Here is a 21,755-nt window from a genome sequence, read left to right as displayed (position 1 = left end):
TCATAGCAATACTCCTGCTAGGTGTAGGAAAGACTATTTCCAGAAAGTAATATAAAAACATAAATGAGGGAAGCTTGCTTTAGAGGGAAAAGAATGATACTCACATCTAAAATTCTAACATGCATTATGCATGACTTCTCAAAGTGACAAAGACTCAGACACACTAGTACTTCATGGCATGCTGTCATTAAGTTTTATTTTCTTCACCCAATTTATTTACTTTGAGTTACACTAAATTAACAAAAATCTTGTAAAATTATGTCATAAAATGCAATCTTAAAGTGATGACTTTTTTAGATAGGAATGTAACTTAACCCATGCACAAGTCCACTGACTTGCTGTGTGGTTTCACCAAGAAAGGGACAGTCATCATTACAAAATTGTTAACACTGTACTGATGTTACATTAAAAAAAAAAATCAAAAAAAAAATCCCCATTCTGTAACAAAGAGTTTACAGTCTGAAACCAGCTGCAGTAATGCTAAGCACAATGATGCTAGCCGATAGCTTCTATGTAAGTTAAAAACAGGAGACCAGTGTCAATATATGGCTCCTGACAGTAAATTCACAAGCTGATAAGGAAGAGTAACTGAAGGGTACTGTATCACAGAAGATCTGAAGATCTCTGCACAGTCACAGTTCCTTCTTCAACCCAGAGTATCAAAGTCTGGAATAAGCCAGAAGGATCAAAAGCAAGAAATTTGGACTAAAAATATGATGTAGGAAAAGGCAAAGAAGTCAAGGCTTATTTACTGCAGCTGGGCAAGGCTCCACATACAAAAGGCTAAGGAACTGAAGCAATGAAAAGGCAAGGAAAAATACTGGAGCAAGTAGACAGAGAGGACATTTGAGAAGCACCAGACAAAAAAGTCTGCTGTGATTTGGGGCAGGAAGTCAGTGCAGAGAAAATCAGACCCAAAAGGGGAATACAGCAATCTAGTTTGGCATAAAGTTACAGATTAAAAACAGGTTTGACAGGAACAAATACATATACTCTAATATAAGAATATGGAATTAATAACCTAGAGAAGTTTAATATATAAAATGCACAGGGAAATAAACAACATCTTATAAATTGGTTTAATTACAGACTCATGCATCTTAGCTTTAAACCAATAAATGATAGCATGAAAAAGGCCCAGTCCTACAGACTTTAACCACAATGGATATTGCCACACAGAACTGTTATGATAGTGCTTAAAGCATAGGAGTACAAGTCCAAAAGCAAGGCCCTGAAGTTAGGAACACAGATATTAACTCCTCAATACTGCTGGTGGCACTCTGTTAGAATAATCTGATAAAACAGCTAGATATACTTGGAGAACACTTAGCATTACTTCCAGCTTCATGGTGCAGCCAGAGCACATGTAAAGTGCTAGAGAAAGGTTCACAAATTTTGCTTCCTGAAGTTTAATGAAAACAAGGCATTCCTGAAGTAGTTACCTGTGACTGGAAGCAAGAGACTCAGATCCACAGCGTCTGACAATGCTCTACTCACATTCTAACTACACATTAAGAATACTGTTCCACAAATTTTGGAGCCAATCTTGATTACTGTGGGGATCCTCATACCTTCAGTGAAGCCAAGACTGCCAAGTCATTGCAAGATTAGGCCTCATTAACTAAAATAGCGAGAGGAAACTACAAGATATAAGTTGTGCACTACAGCCGTGCAGTACCACAATAGCTTTCAAACTCTTTAGCTTTTATTTTGTAGGTGTGCAGCATGGCTCTAACCCATGGGTATTTATGACTGATGCATCTGCATGAAGCTTTTCATGAATGTTGCAAGCTTCTGAACATCTTCTACAGTCACTGCATTATAAAGAGAGGCACGGATTCCTCCCACAGACCTGAATTGAGAAGAGGAGAGAAGAAAATACAAAGGTTTTTTAATATTCTAAAAAGGCCATTAATAGCATTCACAGACCTTTAAATGTAGCCCTATTCCAAAGGGATATAATTCACATTTTCTGTGAATGAGAAGCAACAGTTAATTCTTCAAGGCATGCATGCGATCTAGAGAAGCTAGTTACAGCTCCAACAGTACAGCCCTGTGACATCAAAAAGCTATCTTTTTTAATCCCACAAACACCACTGAACACTGGAACTCTTGCAACCAAGACATTGTATAAAGCCAAGAAAGTACATAGTGACAGAAAATGACTGGAGGTCAGATTCTGTGGCCTTTGCACAGAGCCAGGTTTACCATACTGGAAGGAAAAGCAGAATTAAAGAGAAAGCTCTCCTTACCACACCTAGGCAGTAGGTGAGTCACCAGCAGTCTCTAGACTGCCATTCCCAAGTGGTGCCAAACCAATACAAGGAACAGCTTGTGAAAGAGTGAGTGGAAAAGGCTGGTGAGTCCACACACACTGCCTGCTGCTGTACCACTACAGCAACAGTTTACAGCGAGTCCAGGGGAAGGCCACAAAGATGATGAGGGGGCTGGCTGGAGCACCTCTCCTGTGAAGAGAGGCTGCTAGAGTTGGGTTTGTTCAGCCTGGAGAAGAGAAGGCTCCAGGGTGACGTAATTGTGGTCTACCAATACTTAAAGGGGGCCTACAGGAGAGTGGGAGAGGGACTGTTCACCAGGGAGTGCAGTGATAGGACAAGGGGCAGTGGTTTCAAGCTGAAAGAGGGTAGGTTTAGGTTAGACATTAGGAAGAGCCATGAGGGTAGTGAGGCTCTAGAACAGGTTGCCCAGAGAGGCTGTGGAAGCCATCTCCCTGGCAGCATTTAAGGCCAGTTTGGATGGGGTTTTGGGCAACCTGCCTGGCCTAGTGGGGATGTCCCTGCCCATGGCAGGGGTGTTGGAACAAGCTGATCTTTGAGGTCTCTTCCAACCCAAAGCATTCTATGATTCTGCACAGGGAAAGGATTCACCTGACCGACACCCACCTATGCCCTTTCAGAGATATCATGTTAAGTTCCACAGCTTTCTCAAGAAATTTCTTTTCCAGTGCTTCATCACCCTTGATACTGCCAATACGGAATGGGACATTCATTCTGCTTCGGTTCTTCTTCTCCACTGGGCATCTAGAAAAGTTGCAGAATGTAATGATTAACCCATTTTTCGTTGAGTTTACATTCTCAGCTACACACACAAACACTTGCAACTGTTTAGCACCAAAGTCATCCCTCCATAACTGAAAAACATCGTCACTTTTTGCAAGAGAAAGCAACCTTCCTTTTTTAACCAAGTATAATAATTGAAAAACAGTAACGAAATGTTTACAGACATATTCAAAATTGTTGCAGAGGAGCACACAGGAGACTTGTAAAGAGACACAATTTAGAAAAACATAATGAAAACCACCACTCCACCCACAACAGTCTCAGTTACATTCCCTAGGGTAAATGAGGTTAGCTGACAGTGAACTTTTAAGTCTCAAGCAGTTTTTTCTGTTTATCATCAAAGTATTGGAACACTTATTTTTATTCAGCTAGTCACAAAGCACTACAAGAACTGAGCTTGACTCCAATAACCAGAGCTAAATTATAATAAGGAAATTCCCATGGACATCAAAATTTATTACTGGTTTCAGACCACTTTCTACACTAGTACTATTCAGAATCCTGAATATCCTAAGTAGAAGAGACATCTCTAGGACAAATCTTGCATTGCATACATGGCCACAACATATGAAGTGCATCACAGCTCTTTAATGTCTTGAAATTGTTTTAATCTGAAGTGGAACATTCAATGTACCTTTAAAGAAGTTTCCTTGAATTAATTTTTGAAGAATGGAAAGGGAGGAGGTTTAAATATTTTTATTTAGTGTTTCTAGTTACAAAGGAGATAAGAAGCCTCCAGATCTATTCTTTCCTAGGGCTGTGGTGTAGATTCTTGCACGGATTCATTAGAAATAGGTTCTTATAAACTGTATGTAAATTTCACACCTATTATTATTCTATTTGACAAAGAACGGGTATCATTCTTTTGTAGTTCTTCCCTTGTTCCTTTGTACAGATATCTCCATTATGAAGAGACAAAGAGACCGATCCTAATATCTGCCTATGCAAATTTTCTGCTTCAGATGGAAGCAGGAAAACACTCTGCAAAGGCATATGCTTGTGAACATTCCCATATTTGAATAATTGTAGGTATGCTGTAGGGTTTGGGGGTTTTTTTTAGAGTATCTAGTTGCCATTAGGCAATGCCATGTAAATCAGTTACCACACAGACTTTGGAAAGCAAACTGCAAATGCCACACGGGACCTCATGGAAGAAAAGCCTCCACTCACTAAACGGCTTGTCACGCTGCTTACCCAGCGAAGCATGCCACAGATTAGGTGGCACGTTACAGCTGGGAAGGCAGCTTCAGATAGTCAGAGATACAATAAAATCAAAAATAAAAAACCCCCCACACCACACCTCATTATTTAGCTGCATTGCTTAGTAGGATGCACGCAGCTCAGCCAGCAAAGCTTGCTGTGCCTTCCCAGCTGACTGTTCACCGTCCCGTCTGCATCACGTTCCCCACTCATGGTCTTGCCCACCAGCTTGCCAGAAACAGATGTCTATGTCTCACAAAATGTTTTCTCAAGGCTTCATTTGCTTACCGAGGTTTATGAAAAACCCTCAGGATTTCATTAGAGTAGGATCACAATCCTGATCATGACAATGCTAAAGGCAAAGCTGTTCTCATTAACTAAGTAGATAAGCAGAATGTATTAAATATGATGATGAAACTATATCCCCGCCAATTAAGGTTGCAGACAGCTTTAATTTAAAATCCAAATTTAATTTGCCCTATTCCAACTTTGACTTGAAAGTTAATTAGGTCCCAAAACTGCTGATTTTATACTGAAGATGAAGAAAAATATTTTGCAGTTTCATAGTCAATTACTAGTCTTTGAGCTTGGCAAGTATTGGAATTTTTCTGAATTACAGCATCAGCTGTTAACTATACATATTTTGAGTCCTGTGAGCTCAAAGATACCTTGCAACAGTATATAAAAATCAGGGGGGAGTAAATCTGCTTTGTAAAACCATCAAAAATAACTAAAGAAAATAAAGTGTACAAAAAGAATATTACATTTCACATGAAGCACATTACATTTTGCCTGCATCTAGGTCTGACCTTTCTACTTCAGCAAGTGTCTCAGAACTTACGGCTATTAGCTAAAAGAAAATGCTCTGCTTAACATAGAAAAAGCAGAGCCTTTGACTACTAAAAGAGATGGTAGAAAGAATGTGATGCAGATATAGTCCCTACAACTTCTAAGCCACTTCCTCTGGGTTTGGACCATTTCCCCCAAGAGATTCAGTACGCATACAGCCTGGTCTTCACGTACCCTTCTCCTAGGCTCCTGCACTTTATTCTAAGTTTAGAAGACACGTTAATAATACACTTCACAACTGGTCTACACAGATTAACTTGAACTAGGTTCCTACTGGAATGAGGCTCCTCCTTGGGTAGTTACCAAGCAAACGCGTTGCACAAATTCCTGTAGGATTCTACAAGACTTCTATATGCTGAAAAGGTAACTTCAACAATATACTGCTATCAGACTTCTAAAAGCTATGAATATGCTTGTCTCTGCATCAGATATTGAAACCAAGGGGGAAAAACCCATAACAACTTACACATAGAATCCATTAGATTTGTCTATAATATCATAAATCATTCGTGATTTGATTAAGCTAAGTTTATCCATAGCTGCAGCTCCACCATTATTCTTTATCCATTCCAGCACCAGTCCCATGATATAAATACTGCAACAAGAAAGAACATTTTTCAGTCAGATTATTAAAAAAACCCAGGATGAAGTAACAGTCCTGTTTAATAGTTCACAAAATGCTTCAGCAACACGATGCTACTGTTTGGTGTTTACGGTGCTTAAGATTAACACTGAACTTGGACTATTTTACAAATTATGACAATTCAAAGCAGACAGTGAGGTTTTTTTGACACAGATGAAATTCTGAAATTCAATCCTACACAAATCTGTTGGACCAAACTTAATCCTTTGCACCACAGCAGGACAAGTCCTGCAGGTTTTCTGTAGCCCTGAAGGGCTCCCAAGTAGCACCCACCCCATGCAGCTGTGCTAGCAAAGACACAGGGAGAAACTCAAATATATGTGCTTTAATAAAGCTAGAAATCTAATCCCATTTTCTTAAGTGTTAAAAAATCCCTTCCCTGCCCCCCCTCATGAACAGTGAAGTTTGGCAAAACAAAAAAATGATGTATTACACATAACTATTCATTGCCATTCCAGTTCTAAGTAGAGATCTGGAAGCCTACTGGCATCATGTGGCTTGTGACCAAGTACTTCAATGCTAGTTACTAAGTGCAACATAAAAAAATCCCCTGGGCCTTTTGCCTTTGTGCTTTTGCTACAAAACTCAGCTTGTTCAAGTTCAGGCATTTCCCACGACTACAACACTTTACATAATAAACCGTTCACAAGTTTTTAATGGCTTGTTTCCAATAAGTTTGCTTTTATTAATCCCTTCATTACAGATTCCAAGGGAGTGCTCAGAACGCTACCCGACAAGTTTCCCCAACGCAGGTCTGGCAGGAGGCTGTTTTAAACAGCACTATTTTAATTTCTCAGGGGATGCGAGCAACAAATCTTTGAGCACTGCAGAACAGCTGAGCTTACAGACTGCCTTTTATACAAAGCACATTATGGCTTTGAGAGCACAGTCGTGCCACATTTACAACAGCATAGAGGATTCAAGTACAGCCTAGGCCCTTGCCAAATATACAGGGCCACACACATCTCTTGCCCTCACTTCCCTGAGCGAGAGATCTTGGAGGAAGTTTAGAGAACTCAGCCTTAAGAGCCATCCACAAGGCCTAGCCAGCTGAAATCGTTTATCCTTCTTCCACGTCAGTCAAAATAACATTTCTGGAGCAATTTTAAATGCTAAATAAACCCTTGGAGCCTGGAAATGAGATTTTTATAGCAAATTCATTGTTAATTTCAGCAAAGCAGATTAAGGTCAAAGAGTCAAGCTCTGTAGTGCCAAGAGGTGAAAGCCATTAGCATCACCTTAATTTAATTTAACATCCTGCTGAAGTAGCTTTTGCAAATTCAGTTAATATTTCCTGCCTGTTTGCCAGCAAGCCATTAGAGAGTGCAAGGAAAAGAGCAGAGAAAGAGAACTAAGAAGCTCTGCCAGTTCCTTACAAAAAAAACTGGAACAGGCATTTAGAGCCAAGCCAGACAGATGTGCAGCCTGCCAGCATTTCAGTCTGTGCTACACCCTGGATCCAATGTGGGTCTGCAGCATGAACTGAAGTCTGGCAAGAGAGTGATTGTGAGGAGAACAACTGTTAGTTCAACTTTTTTTTTCAGGTTCCTTAATATCCCACTACCCTGTTAATGTTACTGACAGATACCAAGTTACAGCTAAAGCAGCACTTTCTTTTTAGAAATTCTTTGCACTGGCTAAAATAAAGCTGCAGAATTTAATTTGGTTTTGCTCTTCAAACCAGAGGAGCAAGGCTGTGTTCAAGTGCTGAGATGAAGCAGAACTTTGCTTTTTTTCAAATGGAAATAGCTCTGTACTTGGAAAAACATGAATGGCTGGATTTAAAACCTGGCATGTACAAGTACACAGTGTCCAAAACAGTATGTGTGACTTGGCAGTCAGGAGAATAATCAATCACGAAATAGAGGCTTTATCAATCACTGGGAAGAAAGATTCACATACTGCCCACGTTACAAAGGTCCGTTCAGAGAGAAAATTTCACAGTGTTCCCAGATTTGTCAATTTTGGTCACCATGTTTTCTTTAAAATAATAATTTTAGTGAATATTGGTGTAACAGTACTCCAGATAAAGAAGGAGTAGATACTACTGGCTCAACACCTCAGTATTCCAGTAGTGAAGCATCATTTAACTGCCTATTAGAAGACAGGAGATACAAATGTAGACAAGAGTCGTAGTCTGTTCTGCTTCTTGAATACATGAAATCACCAGGTACATGTGGATTTTATTACCCTGATTACTTGCAATGATTATGAAGCTAGACCAATTTTATTTTTGGATGCCAAGCCAACCACTGGGAATAAAAAAAAAAAGAGAAGTGAAGCTGTACTAGAGAATAGAGCAAATAAATTACTAAAATGCCTTTAATTTTTTTTTTTTTTACAGGGATAAGGATACAGAGGTCGAAATGCTGCAGACAACCTCAGGAAGAAACTGAATAAAAACTGTACTGAGTGTTCCAGAAATCACTTAAGTCTTACAAGTTACACACTTGCAACAATACAAGTATCACCACTGAACTGACTAGAGCTGTGCTTGTGTAAATCATTAAGCTTCTACAATGGACAAACTTACTTCTAAAGATACTATGCCCTTTATGTCCAAGCCCCACCCGGCAACACCAAAACCTCCTACAGTCACATGGCTGGAGGCTTCCTGTGTCTTCACAGGAATCATGAGAAACTCCACCATGCCAGTGACTTGAAGGGAAACGCTCAACTGCTGAAACTTTTCTTGATGAGAGCAGCAGATGGCAGTGCAGTAGCTTTTTGAGCGGAGAGATACTGCATAGCAGGGTAAAGCTACCTGTAGCACGGAGGAGTGTTGTACAGCGAGCCGTTCATTGCTTGTGTTTTGTAATCCAGCACTACAGGGCATTCTTTCAGCGCAAATCCCAGCAAGTCCTCACGCACTATTACAACAGTGACTCCAGCACAGCCAACATTCTTCTGAGCACCGGCGAAGATCACCCCAAACTTTAAAAGAAAGAAGAGGAAGACTCACTGGCAGACCTCAGTTAAGCAACTCATACACCAGTATCATTATACAAGTCAACTGGGCAGTTTGGAGAACATACTGAAAACAAACAAGTTGTAGGTCAAGTCAGGAGAAGTTCTGATTGCAAAGTGCACACACAGCTACAGTTGTTATCCCACCTATGTCTATTATCAGAACCATTAGCTTCATTTAAGGGAGATATTTCAGAACAGGCATCATACATTTCCCCCCTGTTGATGAGCACAACAACAACTTCCCCTTCTGTAGGTCAAGCACACTACATCACTAGTCAGTTACACTCCCCACTCCTAACACACTTCACAAACATAAGCAAGAACTATGTTCCACCTCTCTATATGAAACATGGCAATTGAGGCACAGGAAGTTTTAGCAGCTTAAAAGGGGACAGATTCTTTTTTTTGTGTAAGCAGCAGGATCAAAAACTCTGATTCACAGTACCTTGCTGTAGGCATACACACTACCTACATACGAGATACTATGCCGATTCAGCAGATATTTTACAGTGAGAGCATTGGTGAAGACCACACAGTGAACAAATAATCTTGGACAGCTATTAACATGAACACTTTCAACATAGTTTAACATGCTTTTGCTGAAAGAGGTCAGATAGAAATGTCAAACTTCAAATTTCAAAATCTGTATCTACCATCAGATGCCTAATTAACAAAATATTATTTTCATAATTTCATTACTCAGCATCTCTGGCCAGCCAGAGACTTCAGAGTGCCTAATAATGTGCACTGAAGTTTGAAAATGCTTTGTGCAGCCACTGTGTACAAAGCTGTACCTTAGAAACATCCACAGGTCTGGATAGGAAGTTTGAAGACATATCACAAACCAAGACTGCTCCTTTAACATCAGGTACAAAGTCAAACTCCACACCATGAACAGTCTCATTAGCGCAGTAATAGACATAAGATGCATCTGGATTAAGATTCCAAGTGCTTGGATCAGGAATGTCTGAGACAGACAAAAAAGAAAGCCAAAGGTCACTAGAGACAAGTAATTTTCCAGGCATGCAATTTTACTTAAGCACAGGACTTAAGTACAGACCCAGAATGATTCTGCAGTATAAAGTATTAGTTATCTTGTTACCAGAAGGATGTAAATTATCTGCAAAAGAAATCTACTAGAGCATTCCCAAAACTGTGGTGAGCCCTCATTAAGCTTGCAAACACTATTCTGGTATTCAGCCCTTACTCCTCAAGGGTTTTTCATCAGGTTTGCAATCCCAGAGCACAAACTAATACCCTCAGGGTCCAAAACAGCATTTCAGAGGAATTTAGACAGTGGGTCCACAAATCCTCCTTTGCAACCACTGAAGCATCCAAATCCTCACTGACAGAGTGCATCCCCAGAAACATTCCAGTCTTGCCCAGGCTGAACACCAGGCTACCTCCCTCCCTCCCATTTCAGCTTTGCAACTGATTTACAAAACTAAGATTTCCTCTGTCAACAGGCAAGGCACTGGCATGCCCTGACAGCACAAAACAGGTTTGGTATAGAACAAACGGCTGCTCTTCCTTTCTTCTCTCCACCAACCCACAAGCAGTAACAAAGTGCTCCTATTGCCTTCACCATTGTTTACTGTCTCTGCCCTTATCTACAGCTCCCAAATGGCAAATACATTCCACTAAACTGGGAAGGTGTAGGTTCAATTCCTTCCTGTGCCTCAGAGGCTATAATCTTACCTTCCAGGTTCGTGCCCTAATCACCAGTTAACATACTAACTCACAGGGAGGGGGGGAAGATATAATTTGTCTTTCCTGTTGCCACTCTTCCCAGTTCAAGTGTTATAATTCGGACCAGGGAAAAGTGAGCAGTAGAAATTAGAACTCGTGTGTCCCTGCTCTAAGAATTATCTACGCCTCTCTAGTGAGAAGTTGTATGCTTAAAATGTTTTTGAAACAGACTGCCTCAAAGATTCCCAATGCCTCAGTTAAAGTTAACCTTTTTTTCTTCCTTCTACACTACAGTCATTCAGATTATGTCTAGGAACAAACTTCAAGAGGAAGAGTTGAAAATGGCCCTTCTATTCCAGAGCCAACTGCCTGTTATGACGCATGAGTGGAGGAGATAAGTATTTGGGAACCCCAGAGAGAAGGTAACAGCATGCAGCTCTCCCATCTCCTGGATCAATGAGGTTAAGATCACAGATATGCTTCTAAATTTTAGAACAAACTCATAGTGATTGCACCTGGAATACCTTGGAATATCCCTGCAAATAGCTCAAGAACTAGTTGAATAACAAAACAAAATTTAAAAAAAAATATAGACACCCCACACCACTTCCCTACTAATACACATTTGCTTCTTGCCACCTATCTTGTGGGATCTCCTCAACCAAGTTTCACAATTCTTTGCTGGTGGAGACTGTTAAGCCATCTAACACATCTTCAGTGATGAAGATGGAAAGATGTGGCAGTCAGCCTTTTGATTCAGAGTTGCTGGGTACTGAACTCTATAACCAGTTAACATTTAATAACCAAATAGATAAGCTGAAACAATTTTTGGAGCGATTCAAAAAGCTAAACATTCACATGGATGGATGTAATCATCAACTTACTGGTATAGGCTCCTAGTTTTGGATGAACAATATTCACTTTGGCATACTTCTCTGCCTCCTTTGCTGCTTTTGCTGACCAAGCTCCAGTAACCACATAATCTGCGTGTCTCCCCTCCTTCAGACCGATGAGGTTAAGTGGGACTGCACTGAACTGACCAGATCCACCTCCTTGGAGGAAAATAACTTTGTAGTTCTCTGGTATATTTCTGCATGTAAGAAATAACCATTTGTATTATTCCCAGCAGACACAAGATGTATTATGCATTTAACAGCAACTGAGGACGAATATTGCCATTTTAGAAGACTCTTGGCTAAGAGATTAGATCAAACCCCATTAATTTACCTCAGCACTGGTCTTTGAGTAACAACTGAAGTATTAAGAGTACAGTTTTGCTACAAAGAAGCTCTCCCTCTCTGCCTTGGGCAGCATCAAACAAATGCACTCCTGAGTAGCTCTTCTACCATAGTACACATAAATTTGAGAGATATTCCAGCAGAATTCATGGTCACTTCTTAGTTTTGCCTATTGCTAGTTTCATGGCTTTATCTGTCAGGCCAAGGACTTCACACTAAAGCGCTCACAGCAGAGTTCAGCTTTGAGACCCTTCAATTCAAAAGGGCAACTGCACAGTAAGTTGCATGTGCAAACCAAGTGCCATAAGGAGTCGTTCACAAAAAAGTTACTCATTCAAATTATTCATTAAAATCAGCCTGTCAATAACTCTGCCTGTTGACTAAGAGCCAAGCTTTTACATTAAAGGACTGTAATTAACTGCTGAGATCATTAATTCTAATATACAATGTATTTATTTAAAACTTTTAAAACTGTCCCACATTTCAGGTGGGAGAAAAGTTCCTGCTCCATGATTCTAAAAGACATCCATACAGCTTATGTTAGTAAGGTCAGGTTGATGACTAATGTACACATCATCTCTGTATCACCAGAGGACTGATTTCTATTGTTTCCACTTGTTTCTTGAAGTAAGTTGATAACCTTCCTGAACTCTAAGGAAGCGACAAAAGTTAAAATTTCAGAACAAAGTCAACTAGTCAGCATATAGTAGACACAAAAACCATCTTAACCTAATAAAGCCCTTTGTCACAATCAAACAAATCAGCACCAGGCAAAGGTTCTCTCCAAGATAATTACTCTAACACAGTGTCCAAAGGAAAAAACCCAAACAACACAGCAGGTGCTTTCAAGGAAATGTCTCCACATGAGTCATTACTGGTGCAGATAGTACAAACAAAATGAAAAAGGAGCAATTCACTTACAGCAATTCACGCAGGAGACTTTCAGCTGTGTTCAAAATTTTTGTGAAATCTGATGTCCGATGGCTCATTTCTTCAGTGGAAAGGAAAGAAGAAACGGCATGAAACAAAATGGTAATACACAAATGCAATCTAAAAAGTGTGTTAAGAACTGCTATAAGACAGACCCAAAACGCCTGAAGGCTCCTATTTCCAGCTCCAACTCATTTTTGCTGAGCCTTCCCAAACACACACACAGAACTTACACCTCTAGTCATGTCTCGATCCAAGTAAATCCAGTCCATTCACATTGGGCATCCACATGAACTTACCACCCCTACGAGCATTTCTGTTGATAAAATATAGTTTACACCCTAAAAAGGTCTATGCTTTCCTCTAAGAATTTTTTCTGCTACTAATACTGTAGCAAGTGTAGAGTAAGGTACAAGCGTTTGTTTTGGGTTTTGTTTGGGTTTGTTGGGTTTTTTTAAAAAATGTTTCCAGGCAGGACTCCTAACTAAACATTAAGGACACTTCATACTAATTCCTTCTATTAAATCCATAATTTTTCTTCCATCTGTAAAAGCATACAATTTAAACACAAATCCCAATTCTGCAGAGACTGCTGCACAATCTTTTTTAGCAACTGGTTTCACAGGACCAGTAAAATGCTGCCCATCATCTTGTCAGAGGTTTTCATGCAACTGGTGCTGAAAAGCCAGTCAGCGACCCATATGGCACAGAAGACACCTCCTCCTTATGACAGGAAAGCACTGCTTTCCGAATGGGAAGGATGCTATACAACAAACACATGCAGAGCCTTTTGCCACATACCATGCACGTGCGTGCATATATGTATGCACCTAGACACCCTATGTAGCTTTTTTCATACTGCCTATGCATTTATGCATACATACATATCCCTACCAAAAAATCCAGAAGCACTACTGATTTGCATATGATTAGTTGTTTAAGGGCTTGGGGTTTTTTTTTGCTTTAGTCATTTGTTTTGGATCACTGAACATCTGGATAGGTATTGTTTTACAGTCTCCTGATGAACAGCAGAAAAGAAGTATGCAAAAGTATTCTCCGGACATATATATATATATATATATATATATATATATATATATATATATATATATATATATATATATCTAACCAGAATAAAGCACTAAGGCAGGAAGAGGTGCTGAAATACCAAGACCAAAAATTCTTATTAAAGGATTTGGTCAAGCATTTACATTCTCAAAGATGCAGAATTTTTAAACTCTTACCTAGAACACTTATGCCGAGTCCTTTGTAGTTCACCAATTCTTTCTGTGCTTCTAACAGTACCTAACAAAAAAAAGAAAATCCACATATAAATGAGGGAATTTTCCACTGCCCTGCATCACTGATGCAACATGCATATGCCAAGTGCTCCACACTGCAGTAAGCTGATGATTGCCAGGCAAGGTTAACAGAGGTATGGTCACCAATACAATTCCATTGTACCTAGTAGCTGAAGGCTTTTCATAAAATAGCCCAACTAAAACATGGCTTCCACATCAAGCATATGATTTAAGTTGTTCTTTCAACAGCTACATCTCCAGATTTCTAGGAGGTGGATGGCACTCCCAACCTTTTACAGGACACAATGTGTGCTCTAATCAAGCATCTTAAATGCTCACCACTCTGCCCCATGTTTTCACTTGACTTGTGTAAGACAACTAAGGGATTGAAGAAAACAAAGAAAATAATCAGCTGGAGGAACCAGATACCTCAAACTGACCCAGCAGGACAAGGCCTGGTTTCACAGAAAGAAGTCCCATACTTTCTGAAAACAAGCCTTCTTGATATTATTGAACATTAGGAAAGAAACAAAGAAAGGTTTTAAGACAGCCAGAAAGCACGGGTCACTCCCCTGAGCCCTAGCCAGGCAACGTGCAGCTTGGGGAGGTCTTTCCATTTTTCTCTCTTGTCCTACAGCTCTTGAATATCAAAGCAGAATTTGATTCTAATAATTGAATCAGCAACGTAAAATCTTGTGTGAGAGCCAGAACATTCTCAGTTCCTCCTAAAGGAAACAGGAGGGGATGGGGACCCAGTAGAAAAGCCTCCAAACCAAGTGCTGTATTCACGTGCCCCAGGATCTGCCGCAGAAACACATGCTCTGCCCGGTTGCAGGACAAGGAGTCTACCTTGCTGACCAGGCACCTGCGCAGCCAGCCAGCTGTAGCCAAGAGGTTAGCGGGAACAGCTGTGATGCTCTGGATGTTAGATCATGAAGTTTTAACCACTGCGTTTCCACACACAAGCTTCTCCATGCCAGGAGAGGGGGGGACGTCAGAGAGAACACACAGACTATTAGAAAGTGTTTGTTAAACTGCTCAATAAAACCTGACGGTGACATCCCGTATCTCACTATCTGCACGTGCATTTATGATGCACCGTACAACAGCCAGGAATAACTCTGTCCATCTTCATGCTGAGCACTCCATACGCCCACATCCAACGTGAAATAACCAAGGAGATACAGTAGCCCATCGAAGAGCACTGCATTTGCAAGAGGGGAGGACAGGTTAAGAACAGGCAGCTCAGCCATGCTCTCTGCTCAAAGCCTACACTCGGTTCTCAGTACTCCCTGCTGGAGCTGGGTACTGCAGCAGCTCTAGAAAGGATCGAGCCAAGGGTTCAAGACCAGCACAAACATTTCCACAAGAAGAGAAAAGGGGGAGGAAAGGTAAATTTGTTTACCTAAGGAGAATCGTTAAAGAAGCAGCCCAGAAAACGGTGAGGAAAACTACAAAGGAACCCAGGAAAAGAAGAACTACGTCCACAACACAAAACTCTTAACTTGGAAGTCAGACACATACAATTTGGCAGAAACCACCCCCTCACCATATGCAACTGGCTAATCTATGGCTGCTGATGCAACTCTCCGGAGGGTTGAGTCTGCACGATGCTCATTATCATGCTCTTCGGCAGAGGCTGCTCAGAGAACTACTCCGTGATTTATCAGCTGACAACAGCCGTACTCGGCCCGGGTACCCCCGTGCACCTGGGGGCTCACTTTGCACCCCAAAACTGGCGCAACCCTCGATGAGCAACCAGATGATCAGGCAAACTCCGGGAGAGCAACCCCGAAGCACTGGGGAGCGCGACCCAAAAAGAAAGCCCAAAACAACAACCCACAAGAAGACAACAACCGAACACCGCGGGGCATTTCCCCAGAGACCCGGAGACGCAGCGAGGTTCCGCTGCCCTGCGGGCAACGCTGCTCACCGCCGCTCCCTCGGGCTCCCCCAGCCCGCCTCCGGCCTTCGCGGGCAGCACCCGCGGAGGTCCCGGACCCGCCGCTGTCCCACCGCCCCGTCAGCGTGCAGGCAAAGCCCCCGCCGCCGCCAGCACGGCTCCCCCCGCGGCACCGGGGCGACGGAGACCGCACCCTCCCTCCCTCTTCAACGCTCCAGCCCGCGCCGGGAAGGGTCCCCGGCTCCCCGCTACTCACGGAGCGCGGCAGCTTGGCCGGCCCGGCCCCGAAGTTCGCCACCTGCCGCCCGCACTCCATGACGCCGCTACCCCCGCCACCAACGCCGGCCCCGGTACCACGAGCGGCGCCGGCCGCCCCGCCGATATAAACCCGCCGCCGCCGGCCCGCTGATTGGCTGCTGTCACACACACCCAGGGGGCGGGGCTGCAGCCACCGCGCCCCGGGCACTCGCTCCTCCCCCGGCAGCGCCCCGGCCGCCTATTGGCAGCGAGACCACGGGGAGGCAGCGTGATCGGGCTGGCGGCGGCGCGGGGCGGGGCGGGGCGGAGCGAGGGGGGCGGTGGATGGGGCCGCCCCGCGCGGAACCGGGAGTTTGGGCGGTGGGTCGGGGTCCACCAGGAGCGCGCCCCGGGCAGCGGGAATGCGGGGAAAGGGAAGGGAAGGGAAGGGAAGGGAAGGGAAGGGAAGGGAAGGGAAGGGAAGGGAAGGGAAGGGAAGGGAAGGGAAGGGAAGGGAAGGGAAGGGAAGGGAAGGGAAGGGAAGGGAAGGGAAGGGAAGGGAAGGGAAGGGAAGGGAAGGGAAGGGAAGGGAAGGGAAGGGAAGGGAAGGGAAGGGAAGGGAAGGGAAGGGAAGGGAAGGGAAGGGAAGGGAAGGGAAGGGAAGGGAAGTCAGTCGTACTGTAACCTTTAGTGTGTGCTTTCGTGATGTAGTTGCTGCTGCAGAGCTGGGACACTTACCTGAACACAGTAATCTGTATGAAGGCATGAGAAACTAAAAGTAGCAGTCCCCGGTTGCCCTGAATTTCAGGCGATGCTGCACCTTCACAGAATCACAAAATCACAAGGTTGGAAAAGACCTTTAAGATCATCACATCCAACCATTCCCATCCGATGCTAAACCATATCCCTAAGTACCTCATCTACCCTTTTTTTGAACACATCCAGGGGTGGTGACTCAACCCCCTCCCTGGGCAGCCTGTTCCAGGCCCTGACAACTCTTTCAGTAAAAATTTTTTTTCTAATATCCAATCTAAACCTCCCTTGCACAGCTTCTTGCCATTTCCCCTTGTTCTGTCTCCTGTCACCTGGCTGAAGAGACCATCACCCACCTCTCTACAACCTCCCTTCAGGTAGTTGTAGGTGGTGATAAGGTCTCCCCTCAGCCTCCTCTTCTCCAGGCTAAACATCCCCAGCTCCCTCAGATGTTCCTCATGATCTGCCCTCCTGCCCCTTCACCAGCCTGGTTGCCCTTCTCCAGACTTGCTCAAGGACCTCAATGTCCTTCTTATGGTGAGGAGCCCAGAACTGCACACAGTACTCGAGGTGTGGCCTCACCAATGCCGAGTACAGGGGCACAATTACCTCCCTAGACCTACTGGCCACACTGTTTTTGATACAAGCCAGGATTCCATTGGTCTTCGTGGCTGCCCGGGCACACTGCTGGCTCATACTCAGCCTGCAGTCAACCAACACCCCCAGGTCCTTCTCTGCCTGACAGCTCTCCAGCCAGTCTCCCCCAAGCCTGTAGCGCTGCATGGGGTTGTTATGTCCCATGTGCAGCACTCTACACTTGGCCTTGTTAAACTTCATCCCATTGGTCTCAGCCCATCAGTCCAGTCTGTTCAGATCCCTCTGAAGAGCCTCCCTACCCTCAGGCAAATCAACACTTCCTCCTAGTTTAGTGTCATCTGAAAACTTACTGAGGGAGCATTCAATCCCTTCATCAAGGTCATGGATAAAGATGTTGAACAAGACTGGACCCAGGACTGAGCCCTGGGGGATGTCACTCACGACCAGCCTTCAGCTGGATTTGGTTCCATTCACCACCACCCTTCGGGCCCGGCCATCCAGCCAGTTTTTAACCCAGCTGAGGGTCCACCTGTCAAGGCCAGTGGCAGCCAGTTTCTCAGTCAGAATGCTGTGAGAAACCGTGTCAAAGGCTTTACTGAAGTCCAGGTAGACAACATCCACAACCTTCCCCTTGTCCATTAAGCAGGTCACCTTGCCATAGAAGGTGATCAGGTTAGTTTGACAGGATCTACCTTTTGAAAACCCAAAGAATCTTGAAAGATTCCTTACCTTCTCTAAGGCAAGGAATCTGCGGTTGTGCAGTTTCCCCAAAGAGCCCATTCACAGCGGAATCACTATTTGGATTTTGTTGAAAGGGAATAAAGCCAGAATAGCTGTGAAAATTAATTAATTTGACAGAACGGGCAGCAGAGCTGGGACTTCCCTTTGGGTCTGCCAAATCCTAGGCTAATATCCCTAACAGCTAAACCTTTCTTTCCACAGATACCTTAGTGCAAGGCTCTGTGGAACACAGCATTTATAGAGTTAAACTGGCATCACAGAAGGGAAGACTACCTATGTCATCCAGTCCCTTCCCATTGACTTAGGGACCCATACTGCCTTGTGGTCAGTCTTCGTAAGTGATTTTAATGGCAGTAGCAGGAAAACAACTGTGACAAAATGATCCATTAGGTATGACTGAAAACAGATGGGTTTCATGGAGTCCCATAATCGTCAAACATCTTGAGCAAGACTACAAATCTCATAGGCAGCTGCATAAAGCTCTTGAACACCTCTGTCTGCCCAGTGTTACCCATAACACTGGCCCTACTTTAGTCATAGAATCACAGAATGGTTTGCGTTGGAAGGGACCCCAAAGATCATACGGTTCCAACCCCACTGACACAGGCAGGGCCACCAACCTCTAGACATGATCTAGACAAGGTTGCCCAGGGCCATCCAACCTGGCCTTGAACACCTTCAGGGATGGGGTGTCCACCACCTCTCTGGGCAGCCTGTTCCAGCACCTCACCACTCTCTCTGTAAAAAACTTCCCCCTAATATCTAATGTAAACCTTCCCTCCTTTAGCTTCAATCCATTTTCCCTTGTCCTGCCACTGTCTACCCTTTTAAAAAGTTGATTCCCCTCATGTTTGTATGCTCCCTTCAGGTACTGGAAGGCTGCAATGAGGTCGTGTGTGTCCCCCCCCAGCCTTCTCTTCTCTAGGCTAAACAAGCCCAGCTCCCTCAGCCTCTCTTCATAGGGGACGTGCTCCAGGCCTCTGATCATCTTTGTGGCCTCCTCTGAACCCTCTCCAACAGTTCCACATCTTTCTTGTATTGGGGACCCAGATCTGGACACAGTACTCCAGATGGGGCCTCACGAGGGCAGAGTAGAGAGGGACAATCACCTCCCTGTCCCTGCTGGCCACCCCTCTTCTGATGGAGCCCAGGATACCATTGGCCTTGTGAGCTGTAAGAGCACACTGCTGGCTCAGGTTAAGTTTCTCATCCACCATGACACCCAGGTCCTTCTCAGCAGGGCTATTCTCAAGGAGCCCTTGTCCCAGTCTGTATATTTATCTGGGATTCTGCCGGCCCAAGTGCAACACCTTACACTTTGTAGTGTAAGTACAAACTACCTACATCTGCCCAGAGAGGCAGATTTGAACTCTGACCTGTATAGGAAAAGGTTTCCTGAGTAGGAAGGGGTCAGGTCACAGAAGCCGTCAGAAATGGTTTGGGTTGGTGGTTCAGGTCAGGAAGCCTGGCCACTGCTACAGGAGGTGCTTCGGCATCGAAGCAGGATCAGTCTTGTATCCCAACTGTGTGGTACAAACCACAAGGTAAATTACAATTTTGGAATTAAAAGCATAATTTAAACCTCTGGCATGAAGAGCTAGGAGACAAAAATAGATACCAGCTGGTGCTGGTATCAGCTCAGAGCACAGGCAGTAAATATCGAGTAATTGTAGTTTTTCAGTTCAGGGAAGTGCCATCCTAACCAAAAGGGTCAAAAATAGCAGCTCCCCTGAGATCAGAGGACAACTGTGCTGGATCACATTGTGCATTGATGGGAAGTAAATAAAATTGATAAAGATGTGTAAATCAGGAATGTTCCTCAACACAGAATAGTCTGGTTTTTGTTACACGCAAGGGAGCATCGTGCTTTCAGTCGGAGAGAACGTAGAGGAATAGTGAAGGTCGCATCAGAGTTTTGTTACTATTGAATTGAGACTTCTCCTATTTTAACACTTCCCTGCAGCAATAACAATTTCGTATTTTTATTACATCACGATCAGTAAGCTGACGATATCGATACTTATAGTCGCCCAATATAAAAGGTAAGCTTTCAAAACGATGGCTTCTGGGAATGCTTCTGCCTTCCAGCATTTGGAAGAGAACCTGACCCTTCAAGGGCCACATATCCCTGCCCATGAATGTTAATTTGTGTAATTAACATAAAACCAGTGTCCTGTATTTACTATGAGGCACGACTGGAAAAGCAAAACAAAACAGAATCAGGTGAAGTGTGAGATTTAAATAAAGTTCTAGAGCTTTCAGTGAACCTTCACTGCGTTCGTTGTGACTTGGTATTACAAAAAAACCTTTGTTGACTACAGCTGGAAAAGGATCAGCTCACTCAAGGAGAGCAAGTATTTCACAGAAATACACACAAGAAGTACACACAAGTTCTCTGGTACAATGACAGACAAACTGACGTCATTATTAAAAGACAAATAATGCTGACTGCATCGCAACCTGGCAGCCGATCCAGGAGACAGTTGGTTTGTCTGGTCCAGCAAACTAGACAGACTATCAAATTTTGGTGGGACTTAAGAACGAGATGCAGGGAGTTCAGAGGAGGGTTTGGAGTTATTTTGTTTTTCAGAGATCTGCCTCCAAATATGGCAGTTATGAGGTGAGAAAAGTGAATCTCGGGAAGCCCAGATGAAGGTAGAAAAGAACCCGCTTGCAGTTTATAAGTAAACAGTAATGTGCTCTCTAGCAAATAGCTGTCATATTGATTCCAGGCTTTTATGTCAAACAAGAACACAAATACATAAAACATTAACTAATAGCAAGAGGTTGAAACAGTTTATATCTAAACTGAGGGTGAAATGGTTACATAATCACTTAAAATGTGTGCATATGCAGAAAAAAAAATTACCTGTTATTAGAATAGTTTATTCTTAAATATACTTTATATAAAAAATAATTTTACTTACACACAGATTTTTTAATTCATTTTTGAATTGTTACTAAACACTACTTCTGAAATATTTGTGATAGCCTTAAAAATACTTTTCCCCAAGTTCTTTACATCTGTTACCTCTATACTGACTTCAGATCCAACATTCAACTGTACGTGAAGTGTGCTCACTCCAGATTCTCCCAGTAAGAGTGCTACGCAACAGCACCGGTGACAAGATGGAGAATCCTTCATGTTTCTGATTAGATAGATAGATAGATAGATAGATAGATAGATAGATAGATAGATAGATAGATAGACAGACAGATAAAATGGCTAAGTGCTAATCCCACTGGAAAAAAATACACCCACCTCAGTCATATAAAGGTGGTGAATTTTGGTCAATTTTGGTTTAAATTGTGCTTTTTGACATAATTCATACTTCAAAAGCAAATACTAGTAGTATTTAACACAAAGGTATTTATGGCACCTGCTTACAGGCACATTAAATGTCTTAAGTTCTTTACAGTACTTTTAGGGACAAGTAACAGATTCCTGATTCCTGACCTCACGAATCCGAACACTTTTGAACCTGTAACTTCACCCAGCACTTCACAGCGATTGGCTTTAGAGCTTTAGTTTGTATAAGGGAAGGAGTAGCATTTTTAACAGAGCAGCTGGCTGCATCTAAATTGTTCAATCGAACCAAAACCAGGAGCAAAGAATCGTGACTTAAG

General features: G+C 43.0%; 1 protein-coding gene across 1 annotated transcript; it reads right to left on the bottom strand.

The window, feature by feature from the left end:
* Positions 1-176: 176 nt before the first annotated feature.
* Positions 177-20,252, bottom strand: PSAT1 (phosphoserine aminotransferase 1; the record flags this gene model as incomplete). The annotated part of the gene is made up of 9 exons (XM_084278410.1): positions 177-1,852; positions 2,901-3,038; positions 5,593-5,721; positions 8,534-8,703; positions 9,534-9,706; positions 11,313-11,518; positions 13,841-13,901; positions 15,741-16,296; positions 20,118-20,252. The coding sequence occupies 9 exons, from the start codon at positions 20,250-20,252 to the stop codon at positions 1,747-1,749; spliced, it is 1,674 nt and encodes a 557-aa protein (XP_084134536.1). The 3' UTR covers positions 177-1,746.
* Between the last annotated feature and the right edge of the window lie 1,503 nt (positions 20,253-21,755).

This window comes from Gallinula chloropus (genome assembly GCF_964237585.1).
Source record: "Gallinula chloropus genome assembly, chromosome: Z".
Classification (NCBI taxonomy): domain Eukaryota; kingdom Metazoa; phylum Chordata; class Aves; order Gruiformes; family Rallidae; genus Gallinula; species Gallinula chloropus.
The sequence above is the reverse complement of the archived record's forward strand: the minus strand, read 5'-3'. Positions and strand labels throughout refer to the sequence as shown.